This window comes from Phacochoerus africanus, chromosome 2, assembly GCF_016906955.1.
Source record: "Phacochoerus africanus isolate WHEZ1 chromosome 2, ROS_Pafr_v1, whole genome shotgun sequence".
Classification (NCBI taxonomy): domain Eukaryota; kingdom Metazoa; phylum Chordata; class Mammalia; order Artiodactyla; family Suidae; genus Phacochoerus; species Phacochoerus africanus.
Window position 1 is genome coordinate 272,937,180 of NC_062545.1, and position 13,083 is coordinate 272,950,262.

At 54.0% G+C, this 13,083-nt stretch overlaps 1 protein-coding gene across 2 annotated transcripts in view; it reads left to right on the forward strand.

Moving 5' to 3' along the window:
• MIGA2 (mitoguardin 2) overlaps positions 1-13,083 on the forward strand; it is a 29,855-nt gene that overhangs the window by 10,422 nt on the left and 6,350 nt on the right. For both annotated transcript variants that reach the window (XM_047768633.1, XM_047768634.1), the window contains exons 7-11: positions 3,488-3,605; positions 4,528-4,628; positions 5,126-5,241; positions 6,323-6,395; positions 6,515-6,601. In XM_047768633.1, the coding sequence (XP_047624589.1) occupies positions 3,488-3,605; positions 4,528-4,628; positions 5,126-5,241; positions 6,323-6,395; positions 6,515-6,601 (495 nt within the window). The remainder of the gene's footprint in view (positions 1-3,487; positions 3,606-4,527; positions 4,629-5,125; positions 5,242-6,322; positions 6,396-6,514; positions 6,602-13,083) is intronic.

Below are 13,083 nucleotides of genomic sequence, written 5' to 3' on the forward strand. Positions count from 1 at the left end.
GTCTCTTTCCAGGCATTTAGCGGTACTGTAGTTTGTTTGTTTGTTTTTTTAATTTCTTTTTATTGTTTTTCTTTTTCTTTCTTTCTTTCTTTTCTTTCTTTTTTTTTTTTTTTGCTTTTTAGGACCACACTCGCAGCATATGGAGGTTCCCAGGCTAGGGGTCCAATCGGAGCTACAGCTGCTGGCCTATGCCACAGCCACAGAAACGTGGAATCCAAGCTGCGTCTTCGACTTACACCGCAACGCCGGATCCTTAACTCCCTGAGCAAGGCCAGGGATCAAACCTGCAACCTCTGTGGGTTCGGTCCCTGCCCTTGCTCAGTGGGTTAACGATCCGGCGTTGCCATGAGCTGTGGCGTAGGTCACAGACGTGGCTCGGATCCCGCGTTGCTGCGGCTTTGGCGTAGGCCAGCAGCTACAGCTCCGATTGGACCCCTAGCCTGGGAACCTCCATATGCCGCGGAAGCGGCCCAAGAAATGGCAAAAAGACAAAAAGACAAAAAACAAAACAAAACAAAAAAACCCCTGCAACCTCGTGGTTCCTAGTTGGATTCATTTCTACTGCACCATGACAGGAACTCTAGATCCTTTGCTTTTTTTAAAAAAAAAAATACCTATTTTTGTCTTTTTAGGGCTGTACCAACAACGTATAGAAGTTCCTGGGCTAGGGGTCAAATCAGAGCTGTAGCCACCAGCCTACGCCATAGCCACAGCAACTCAGGATCCGAAACGTGTCTGTGACCTACACCACAGCTCATGGCCATGCTGGATCCTTAACCCACTGAGGGAGGCCAGGGATCCAGCCCACGTCCTCATGGATACTAGTTGGGTTTGTTACTGCTGAGCCACAAAGGGAGTGCCTGCTTCATTTTTAATTGGGTTATTTGTCCTTTTATTATTGTGTTGTAAGTGTTCTCTTATGCATTGTAGATAGAAGCCCCTTATCTGATATATGATTTGTTGATATTTCTTCCATTCTGTGGGTTATCTTTTTTTTTTTCCTTTTTACAGCCGAACCTGCAGCATATTGGAAGTTCCCAGGCTTAGGCTTGAATCAGCGCTGCAGCTGCAGGCCTGCGCCACAGCCACAGCAACGCGGGATCCAAGCCTTATCTGCAACCTACACCACAGCTTAAGGCAACACCAGATCCTTCACCCACTAAGCGAGGCCAAGAATCAAACCTGCATTCTCATGGATGCTATGTCAGGTTCTTAACCCGCTGAGCCGCAATGTTTTTGAGTTAATCTTTTCACTCTTGACAGTGTCCTTTGAAGCATAAAGGTTTTTAATTTTTTTGTGGGGGGAGTGAAGGAGAAAAAGCTTTATTGCTTTGCCAGACAAAGGGGGTCACAGCAGGCTAATGTCTTAAGGCTGTGCCTCCCCCAAAGTTTTTAATATTAAGTTCAGTGTCTCTATTTTTGCCTTTGTCATGTGTGTCCTATCTAAAAACCATTCCCTAACGCGCAGTGACTTCTCAGAGAAAGAGCCGGCAGATCCGCCAAAGCTACAAGGCTCTGCCAGCCGCACAGAGCAGAGACTGGCTCTGCTGGAGAACTGAGCAAGGCGGCCAGCAGATCTGGGGGCGCCTGGGTCCTGCTGGGCTCTAGCTGGGGGGCCTGGGCCACTTGACCTCCTTGAATTTTCTCTATGGACAAAGTCATAGTAAACCCTGCCTTCGAGGAAGCCAAGAGGTGCCTGTTCGAGGCTAGCGTTCCATGAAAGGCATCGTTGCCATGGTCACGCTCCCCTCCGGGTGCTTCCGGCTCTGCCTCCCGAGTGGCCTGAGGCTGTGGTTGGCTCTTGTCTCCTCCCCAGGGTCTGATCACACACACTTGCAGGATCTGGCAGCCTCCCTGGAAAAGCAGAGTCAGGCCTGGCCCCTGAGCCCAGAAGGGCAGGGGTCAAAGAGCAGTGCCCCCTTTCTCCCACGCCCCCGTGTGGAGGCCAAGGGCAGCGAGGAGGTCCCTGAGCCCACGGGCTGTGGTGCCACAGGTGTGGCGCCTTCCCAAGCGCATGTAGTTAATAGCAGCAGTGGGTCTCAATCCCAGCTCTTCCTGGGCTCCTGACTGCCCTCTTATTGTTATTTTATTTATTTATTTTTGTCTTTTTGCCATTTCTTGGGCCGCTCCCTCGGCATATGGACGTTTCCAGGCTAGGGGTCGAATCGGAGCTGGCTCTGCTGGAGAACTATTATAATAGCCATCACTTCATATGCCTTATTCGTATTTTCCCTAAAATCTTAGGAGATAGGTTCTCTTACCTCAGTTGACAGATCAGGAAACGGAAGCTCAGAATGGGGGGAGTTAATTTACTCAAGGTCATGCAGCTTGGAACTGGTGGCGCTGGGGTCTGAAGCAGGTCTGCTTGGTTCTAGAGCGGTGTTCTTCAGTAGGTAGCCACGGATCTCGTTTAAAATTTTCGGAGGAGTTCCTGCTGTGGTACAGTGGGTTAAGAATCCAACTGCAGGAGTTCCTGTCGTGGCTCAATGGTTAACGAATCCGACTAGGAACCATGAGGTTGCGGGTTCGATCCCTGGCCTTGCTCAGTGGTTTAAGGATCCGGCGTTGCTGTGAGCTGTGGTGTAGGTTGCAGATGCAGCTTGGATCCCGCGTTGCTGTGGCTCTGGCGTAGGCCAGTGGCTGCGGCTCCGATTACCCCTAGCCTGGGAACCTCCATCTGCAGCAGCTCAGGTCACTGCGGAGGCTTGGGTTCAGTCCCTGGCCTGGACATTTCCATATGCTACAGGTGCAGCCATAAAAAAATAATAAAATTTTCTGGAGACTATGTCAGAAAGCAAAAAGAGTTGGGTGAAATGACTTTAATATATTTTCTATAGTGTATGCAAAATATTATCATTTCAACATGTAATCAAGATGAAAAATCGCTGAGGTAATCCACATTCAGAGTCTGTCTTTTTTTTCTTTCTTTTTCATGGCCGCACCTGCAGCATGTGGAAGTTCCTGGGTGAGGGATCAAATCCGAGCTGCAGCTGCAGGCCTGTGCCAGATCTTAACTCACTGAGCAAGGCCAGGGATCAAACCCACATCATCACAGACACGATGTCAGGTTCTTAACCCACTGAGACACAATGGGAACTCCCAGATTTTTTTTTTTTTTTTTTTAACTGTACCCACAGCATGTGGAAATTCCTGGACCAGGGATTGAATCCTGGCTATAGCAGTGACGACTCGGGATCCTTAACCTGCTGTGCCACCAGGGAATTCCAGAATATTTGGGGGTTTGATTTTGGTACTAAGTGTTTGAAATTGGTTTGTATTTACACTTGCGGCCCATGCCAGTTGGGACCAGCTGTGTTTCAAACCCTCACCAGCTGCTCGGGGCCGGGTGGCTCCGGCTCTCACTGCTGGGCCTCAGAGGCCTCTTCTCTTTCCCCGGGAGCCAGGGCCTCATCACGGTGAACGAGGGGGCTGTTGGGGGGGGGGGAGCCTGGAGAGCCCGGCTTGCCCGACATTGTTTTACCCACAGCCAGAGTCACAGCGAAGGGAGTTTGCAGAGAAGCTGGAGACCCTGTTGCGCCGAGCTTACCACCTGCAGGAGGAGTTTGGGTCCACCTTCCCGTCCGACAGCATGCTGCTGGACCTTGGTGAGTGTGGCCCAGGGCAGGGCTGCGGTGGGCGGTTCTGTGGAGGTGCGTTGGGTGGCGCTAGAACCAGCCTGGGACTCCCGCAGCGCATCAGGCGAACCAGAATCCCCAGGGCCCAGGACCTTTTCCGATCCTTCGCACAGATGAGGAAACCGCGGGCCCATGAGTCCCTGGCCGGTGTTCCTGGTCCCATGCCCTTGGGGGCCAGCCCTGGGGCTGGCGCCTCAGCACCTCCCCTGATGGCTTCCCGGGGCCTTCGGCTCGGGCCCTCTCCTGCGGGCACTGGGCGGAGGGGTGGCTCGTGGAGATGAGCCCAAAGCAGGCCAAACAGCCGGGGACACCATTGCTGTGGTCCACCCCCCCACCCCCGTGGAGGTCAAGGGATGTGACAGCACTGAGAGGGAACAGAGTTATCCAGCTAGTGCTGCTGCGTGCCAGGCCCTGTGCTGTGACCATGACCCCTGCGCCCTTCCCCCAGTGCTGTCCGCGCCCAGGCTCCACCTGCGGCGACACGTCCTGTCCCCGACAGAGCAGTCTTGCTTCCTCTGGCCTCCCCACAGGGCAGAGAAGGCCGGAGGGGCCTTCAGGGTTGTGGCTTCTGCTCATTTGTGTGACAGTCCTTTCCAAAGCCCCCTTCAAGGGCCAGATGCCCTCGCCCTTGGGCAGGTGGGGGCAGCAGTGCAGAGTGAGTGGCCCTTGGCTGTCAGAGGCTACGTTTCAGCGTGTCGGAGAGGACTGACTTGCCCAGGCCCCCAGAGCACAGCACAGTCTGTGCTTGGGGTCCCTCAGTGTGGCCGGTCCCCTGATGTGCGCTCAGAAAATGGGACCTTTGGGACTGTCGGCGTGCCCTTCCCGGAGTCGGGTGTTGGGAGCCCAGGGATCCAGGGACCTTGGGTCAGCCCGTCCCTCCTGCACTGCCCAGAGCGGACCCTGATGCTGCCCCTGACCGAGGGCTCGCTGCGCCTGCGGCCTGACGACGAGGACAGCCTGACTTCCGAGGATTCCTTCTTCTCAGCCACCGAGGTGACGCGGGTGGGGGGTGAGCTCTAGGGCTGGGGTGGTGAGCACTGGGTCGTGGGAAAGTGAAAGCCTTTGCTTAGCGGGAGCAGGATTTGGCAGCCGCCAGGCGCTGCTCCCTGGGGACACTCGGCGAGGCTGGGGAAGCCTGAGAAACCCGGCCTCGCACGGGTCCCTGTCCCCACTGGCTCCAGCCCACACTGGCCTCTCCCTTCTCCAGACGGAGGGCGCATTGCTTGGCTTTAGTTTCCTGCCATGGCCACGTGTGCCATGTGGCTGTCCTTGCCTGGGATGGGGGGACGAGGGTGTGCGTCATGTAGGCGGTCCCTTTGGGAAGGGCACCTGGAGAGGGGAGGCCGAGGGCCAGTGCTGGACTCACACCCAGGCCTCCTGCCCGAGGGCTCGGGCTCTCACTGACATGCCCTCTGGGAGGTTGGTGCCCCCCACTCCCTGCTGACACAGGCTTCCCCACGCCCCCTTCCTCCTCCGCCCCTTCCCGCCAGCTCTTCGAGTCTCTGCAGGTCGGCGATTACCCGCTCCCACTCTCCAGGCCCGCCGCTGCCTACGAGGAGGCCCTGCAGCTGGTGAAGGAGGGGAAAGTGCCCTGCCGGACCCTCAGGTGAGCGTGTGGGGAAGAGGCGGGTGGCGAGCGGGCATCCCCTTGGAGGAGGCTGGGGGAGCCGGCGAGGACCCAGCCGGGCCAGGCTGCGGGCGGCCTGAGCCGGCCAGGGCTCCTGCCCCAGCCTCGGAGGGCCCAGGATGGCAGGTCTGGAGTTCCCGTTGTGGCTCAGCGGGTTAAGAACTTGACATTGTCTTCATGAGGACTCAGGTTCGAGTGGGTTAAGGATCCGGTGTTGCCACAAGCCGTGGTATGGGTCGACGTGGCTCGGATCTGGCACGGCTGTGGCCATGGCGTAGGCCGGCAGCTTCAGCTCCCATGCAGCCTCTAGGCTGGAAACGTCCATATGCTGCAGGTGCAGAGCTAACAGTCATGATAACCAATTAATATAACTAATTAAAATAACAGTTGTCCGCACTTGTTCTGAGGTCTCAGAGGGGTCCAGTCACAGAAGCACGGCGGGCACAGTTCCTCAGCCCTGTGTTCCGACACAGCCCTTCGAAGGGAGGTCCTGAAGCCAGGCTTTGGGGACAGACAGACCAGGGCTTTCTCCAGGTCTTGCCACGTTGTTGCAGGTGGCCCAGGACAAGTCTCCTGACTTCTCTCTGCCTCAGTCTTGCCCTCTGGAGTGTACTTACGGCTCTTGTCCATCTTCCATCGACTGTGCAGTGTGATGTCATGACTCCCAGGTTCAAGTGTGTGTGGTTAAAGGCCACTGACCAGAAATGGCCGAAAGCCTCAGGGATTTGGACAAAGGGCCTGGACCAGGGCACATCTAGCTGCCCTAGAAGGCCCTGCCTGGCATTGGCAGCAGTTTGGCCCTTTTGGCCCTTTGCTGGGGGGTTTCTTTGTTGGTTGGGGCCTAGAGGAGGCCAAGGTCAACCCGAGCCCCTAGCGACCACACCAATGCCATTGAGCCAACCTGTCCTCAGAGAGCTGGGGGGAGACCAGGCCTGGAAGGGGGCAGGCACCTGCTTGAGGACAGACTGCCAGCTGGAGGCAGGGCCACCCAGGGCTCTGACCCCACGGGGGTGTCACTGGGTGGGGCCTCGGTGGTGTGACGTGCTGTGCTTCCCCTCAGGACAGAACTGCTGGGCTGCTACAGCGACCAGGACTTTCTGGCTAAGCTGCACTGCGTGCGGCAGGCCTTCGAGGTGGGTGTGGTCGGGGGCGCCTGGGAGGATGGAGCCGAGGAGGGGGGCAGGCAGGCGGGATGGGTGGCCTTGGGGGACCACCAGCCCGGCAGCTCACCCCCTCCCTTCCCTGCCCCCAGGGCCTTCTGGAAGACAAGACCCACCAGCTTTTCTTCGGGGAGGTCGGCCGGCAGATGGTCACGGGCCTGATGACGAAGGCTGAAAAGGTAGCAGCGGGTGGGGCTCTCTTTCCAGGTTTTCTTCCCCCCACTTTTTTATTGTTCTCTTTCTGACTTTTTTTCAGTTACGTTTGAAAAAAAAAAAAAACAATCTAAAATCAAGCAACACTGGAGTTCCCGTTGTGGCTCAGTGGGTTAAGGACCCAGTATTGTCTCTGTGAGGATTCAGGTATAATCCCTGGCCTGGCTCAGTGGGTTAAGGATCTGGTGTTGCCGTGAGCTACAGCGTAGGTTGCAGATGCAGCTCGGGATCCAGCGTGGCTGTGGCTGTGGCTGTGGCGTAGGCTGGCAGCTGCAGCTCAGGTTTGGGTACTTCCACCTGCTGTGGGTGCGGCCCTAAAATGAACAAAAACAAATAAATAAATAAAATCAAGTGACAGGCTGACTTCAACCTGCAGACCACAGGAAAACAGGGAAAGAGCTGGAGTTTTTTCCCTGTGCTAATTTTGAAAAATATGGATCTGTATTGCTTTTTGTTTCTGATTACAGCATACCACTGCATCCAGTCTTGTAAAATTCACCAATTATGAGCCGCAAACTGTGCAGTCTCCCTCAACCCCGCCCACCAGAGGGAAGCACTGCCCACAGTCTGACATATGTTCCTTCTGTTCGGTTCCATCTTTGACATTGTCATTTAATTTCCAAAGCTTCATTTGCCTTCCGTGGGCTGTTCTGCCGCTTTGTTTTGTCCTATAAAAGTATATCTCGTCCACACAGAAGCTCCCAGGCCAGGGGTTGAATCTGAGCTGCAGCTGCGGCAACACCCGATCCTTTAGCTTGCTGCCCAGGGTCAAGGTTTGAACCTGTGCCTCTGCAGTGGCCCAAGCCGCTGCAGTCGGTTCCTGAACCCTCTTGCCACAGGGGGAACTCCCAGATGCCACTCTTACAATCAGTCTGTTGATAGTCAGGTCTCTCGAGGTGCCTATGAGAGTTTCTGTGGGGCAAAGTGCGGAGGTGGCGATGTTGTGTCTTGGGCACACGTTTAGAAGGCTGGCAGATCTTGCCACTTTGCCCTCTGAAAAGCCTTAATAGCCGAAGTCCCTGCCGATGGCCAATCCTGGGTATTGGTGCAGGCATATAGCTCGTTTTACTGGGCTTTGCTTTATTGTGCCTCACAGTTTCTTACACTTGGAAGGTGTGGGGCCGCCCCGTGTCAAGCAAGTCTGTTGGCACCGTTTTTCCGCCAGTATTTGCTCCCTTCGTGTCCATCCTATTTTGGTCATTCTCAAACTATTTCAGACTTTTTCATCATTACCATATTTATTGTGGTGGTCGGTGATCTTTGATGTAACTGCTGTAGCTGTTTTAGGGCACCACAAACTGCACCCATCTAAGATGGCAAACTTATCAACAAATGTGTAGATTCCGACTGTTCTACCAACCGGCCGTTCCCCCATCTCTCTTCCTCTCCTTGGGCCTCCCTGTTCCCGGAGACACCATGATACGGAAATTAGGCCAGTTAATAACCCCGCAGTGGCTGCTGAGGGTTCAAGTAAAAGGAAGAGTTGTGTGTTTCTAACTTGAAATCAGAAACTAGAAAGGATTAAGCAGAGGGAGGACGGTGTGGTGAAAGCTGAGACAGGCTGGAGCGCGGCCTCTTGTACCTGTTAGCCAAGTGATAAATGCAAAGGAAAGGTTCTCAAAGGAAGGGCCTTCCCTGGTGGTCTAGTGGTTATGATTTGGTGCTTTCACTGCTGCGGCCCCGGTTCAATCCCTGGTCTGGGAGCTGAAATCCCACATGAAACCGCTACATGCTGCAGCCAGAAAAAACCGTTCCTGTAGGAGATTATGTGAATGCACAACAGTGAACCCACGAATGCTAAGACAATAAAACATTTTTGACATGAGAATGTTGTAGTGGTCTGGTTAGAAGATCAGACCAGTCACGATTTTCCCCTTAAGCTAGAACCTAATCCCCAGCAAGGCGTTAATGGTCTTCAATCCTGAGAAAACTGAGATGCGAAGAAGCTGCTGAAGAAAAGGTTGAAGCTGGAGTTCCCGTCGTGGCTCTGTGGTTAGCAGATCTGACTAAGGAACCGTGAAGTTTCGGGTTCCATCCCTGGCCTTGCTCAGTGGGTTAAGGATCCGGCGTTGCTCTGGCTGTGGTGTAGACCAGTGGCTACAGCTCCGATTCTACCCCTAGCCTGGGGACCTCCATATGCTGCAGAAGTGGCCTTAAAAATAGCAATAAGACCAAAAAAAAAAAAAAGAAAAGGTTGAAGCTGACAGAGGTTGGCTTCTGAGGTTTCAGGAAAGAAGCCATCGCATGACATAAAAGTACACGGTGGAGCCACACTTGCTGTTGTAGAAGCCACAGCAAAGTATTACACTAAACAACAGATGCCCAGCATAGACAGAAGAGCCTTATACTGGAAGCAGATGCCATATAGGACTTTCACAGCCAGAGAGAAGTCAATGCCTGGCTCCAACGCTTTAAAGGGCACACTGACTAATGCAGCTGGTGACTTGAAGCCAGTGCTCATTGGCCATTCTGAAAATCCTAAGACCCTTAAGAATGATGCTAACAGGAGTTCCTGTCGTGGCGCAGTGGTTAACGAATCCGACTAGGAACCATGAGGTTGCGGGTTCGGTCCCTGGCCTCGCTCAGTGGGTTAAGGATCTGGCGTTCCCGTGAGCTGTGGTGTAGGTCGCAGACGCGGCTCGGATCTGGCGTGGCTGTGGCGTAGGCCCTCGGCTATAGCTCTGATTGGACACCTAGCCTGGGAACCTCCATGTGCCTCGGGTGCGGCCCTGAAAAGACAAAAAACAAAACAAACAAAAAGAATTCTGCTGGAGTTCCCGTCGTGGCGCAGTGGTTAATGAATCCGACTAGGAACCATGAGGTTGCGGGTTCGGTCCCTGCCCTTGCTCAGTGGGTCAACGATCCGGCGTTGCCGTGAGCTGTGGTGTAGGTTGCAGACGCGGCTCGGATCCCGCGTTGCTGTGGCTCTGGCGTAGGCCGGTGGCTACAGCTCCGATTTGACCCCTAGCCTGGGAACTTCCATATGCCGCGGGAGTGGCCCAGGGAAATAGCAAAAAGACAAAAAAAAAAAAAAGAATTATGCTAACAGAACATTGTAAATCAACTATACCTCGATTAAAAAGTGAATCTAGCTGTATTCTCCCGTGGTCTATGAATGGAACAGCAAAGCCTGGATGACAGCACATCTGTTTACAGCGTGGTTTACTGAATATTTTAAACCCACTGTCTTGAGACCTACTACTCAGAAAAAAAAGATTCATTTCAAATGGTTATTGCTCACTCGGTCACCCAGGAGCTCCGATGGAGGTTCATGTTTTCTTCATGCTGCTAACACAACTACAGCTCATGGATTGAGTGGTCATTTTGACTTCCCAGTCTTAGTGTTCTTTTATTATTATTTTTTTCTTTCTTTCCTTTGTTTTTGTTAAAGGCCACACCCATGGCATATGGAGGTTCCCAGGCTAGGGGTCGAATCAGAGCTGCAGCCACCGGCCTACACCACAGCCACAGCAATGCTGAATCCTTAACCCACTGAGCAAGGCCAGAGATCGAACCTGTGTCCTCGTGGATGCTAGTTGGTTTCATTACCACTGAGCCCCAACGAGCACTCCCGATTAACTCCAGCTTTGTAAGAAGCTCTACGATGGGTAAAATGCCATTAACCAGCCTTGCGGGCTACGGAGAAGTCATCCGTGAAAGGAAGAGTCGGTCAATGCAGCAAACTTCATTGGCGTCTTATTTTAAGAAATGGCCGCAGTCACCACGCTTATCAGTCAGCAGCCACCAACACTGAGGCCAGTCCGTCCACCAGCAAAAAGATTATGACTCACCGTGGCTCAATTGATGGCTAGCATTCTTTTAGCAATAAAACTTCCCCGGTCCCCCGCCCCCACCCTGTTCTTGGCCACACCCACGGCATAGGGAAGTCCCTGGGCCAGGGATCGAATTGGAGCCACATCTTCAACCGGTGCCACAGCTGTAGCGATGCCAGATCCTGAACCCCCTGTGCTGGGCTTGGGATTGATTGAACCGGCAACGTCACAGAGAGAACGCCAGATCATTCACCCCCCCTGCACCACAGCAGGAACGCCAAACCGTTTTCAGCCATGTATTAAAGTATTGCCTTTGTAGAGATGCTTACTATTGCACACCTCATAGGCTACAGTCAAGTGTAAACATAAGGTGCATATGCAGTGGGAAACCAAAACACGTGAGTGACTCGCTTTCCTTTCACATTCGCTCCCGCGCAGTGGTCTGGAGTGGGACCCACAGTGTCTCCGAGGTCTGCCTGTAAATCTTTGTAGCCTTCGTCTTACCCACTGCTCTGTTTCTTTGACGCTCAGCGACGTTTCGCGAATGTTCCCATGTATCGGCCAGTTGTGCTTCTTTCCTTGATGGGTTTGAGCAGAGCTCATGTACACGCCTCTCCCCTCTGATCCTGTCGCCTCCCCTGCTGGGATCGTTTAGGGATGCGTGGTTCTGAAACACATCTCTGACATGGCACAACTGCTCAGAACCCTCCTGCGCCCCCACGGCCCTTGGTGTAGAGACCACCCACTCTGCGGCCTGGCTGGCTCGGGGCCTCTGCACGTGCTGGTCTCTTCACCCTGGGAACACGGTTCCCCAGTTCTTTCTGTGGTTTATTGTTAACTCCTTTATTGGAAAATACACATACAAGAGTATAAAAACATCTATAGGAGGGCGCGCCCGTTGTGGTGCAGTGGAAATGAATCTGACTAGTATCAGATTGAGGAGGGGGTTTGAGCCCTGGCCTCTCTCAGTGGGTCAGGGCTCTGGCGACGCTGTGAGCGGTGGTGTAGTTTGCAGACGTGGCTCGGATCCTGGGTTGCTGTGGCTGTGGCTGTGGCTGTGGCGTACGCCGGCGGCTACATCTCCAATTCGACCCCTGGCCTGAGAACTGCCATAGGCTGAGGGTGCGGCCCTAAAAAGCAAAAAAAAAAAAAAAAACAAAAACAAACCCCCAAAAAACACGAGGATTTAATGAATGAAAAGATCAGCTGCTGGAGTTCCCTTGTGGTGCAGCAGGTTAAGGATCCGGCGTTGTCACTGCTGTGGCTTGGGTTCCATCCCTGGCTTGGGAACTCCTGCATGCCTCAGTTGCGGCAAAAACAAACAAACAAACAAACAAAAGAATGAACCCGTGTGTACGGAGCACCCAGGGGAGGGGAGATGAACACATCATCTGGAAGCCCCCTCCCCCCTTTCCCCGGTCACCCGCCTTCTGAGTCTCTGCCCCCAGGAGGGCTTCCCCTGACTTGTCCGCTGGGCCCGAGAACCCCGGGCTCACCCCGTCTGCACAGCCTCATCTCCCCACTTCCTCATTATGCACGAGGGCCAGGACCACAGCTCTGCTGGGCATGGGTGTGTGCCCAGCCCTGGGCCTGGCGCAGGGCAGCTGCTCGGTAGACAAGTACAGTGGGCTCTCCGTATCTAGGGTTCCACGTCCTCAGGTTCTGCATCTGTGGGTCCACCCAACCTCGGATTGAAAATATATATATTTTTTAATTCCAGAACATTCCAAAAAGCAAAAGTTGAATTTGCCACACCCTGGCAGACGATTTACCTTGTAGTAGGTGTTATAAGTGATCTAGAGATGATTTAAGGGACGGGCGAGGGCTTGCCTAGGTTGTAAGCAGATACTGCTCCCTGTCATGTGGGGGACTTGAGCATCTGGAGTTGGGCATCCACAGGGGGTCCTGGAACCCACCGTCCTCGGATCCAGGGCCTGATTATCCTCCTGGCAGCTGCTGTTTCCGGAGCAGCAGCCCTGGTGCTTTACTCACGTATCTTTAGCTCCAATAGCTCATGTCATCCTGATGGTTCCATCTGCTTGGCCGATAAGGAACCAGCCTGGGGTGGTAGCAGGGCCCCGGTCGCTGAGCAAGGGCAGGGTAGAGCTGGGATTTGAACCCGGTCAGCCTGACCCCAGCCATGCCCTCTGCCTGTTCTCTCTGGCCTCCCCAGGGCGGTGAAAGGACCAACAAGTGAAGGGAGTTCTGGGCAGGTGGCTGCTCCCGGAGGGGCCCCAAGGCACAGCTTCCTCTCTCCAGCCTCTGTCCCAGTGCAGGACTTGGCTTTGTTTTTATTAAGAAATGAAGAAGAGTTCTCATCGTGGTTCAGTGGTTAACGAACCCGACTAGCATCCATGAGGACGCCAGTTTGATCCCCGGCCTCGCTCAGTGGGTCAACGATCCGGCGTTGCCGTGAGCTGTGGTGTAGGTCACAGATACGGCTTGGATCCCAGTTGCTGTGGCTGTGGTGTAGGCCAGCAGCCATAGCTCTGATTGAACCCCTAGCCTGGGAACCTCCATACGCCGTGGGTGCAGCTCTAGAAAGACAAAAAGACAAAAAAAAAAAAAGATGAAGAAGAGGCTTGCTGGCCATTCAGCCGCACCTGGGCACCAGAGCCCATGCCCAGCCCTGGACTGAGGAGTACCTGGCAGCTCTGGTCTGAGAAGACTGGCTC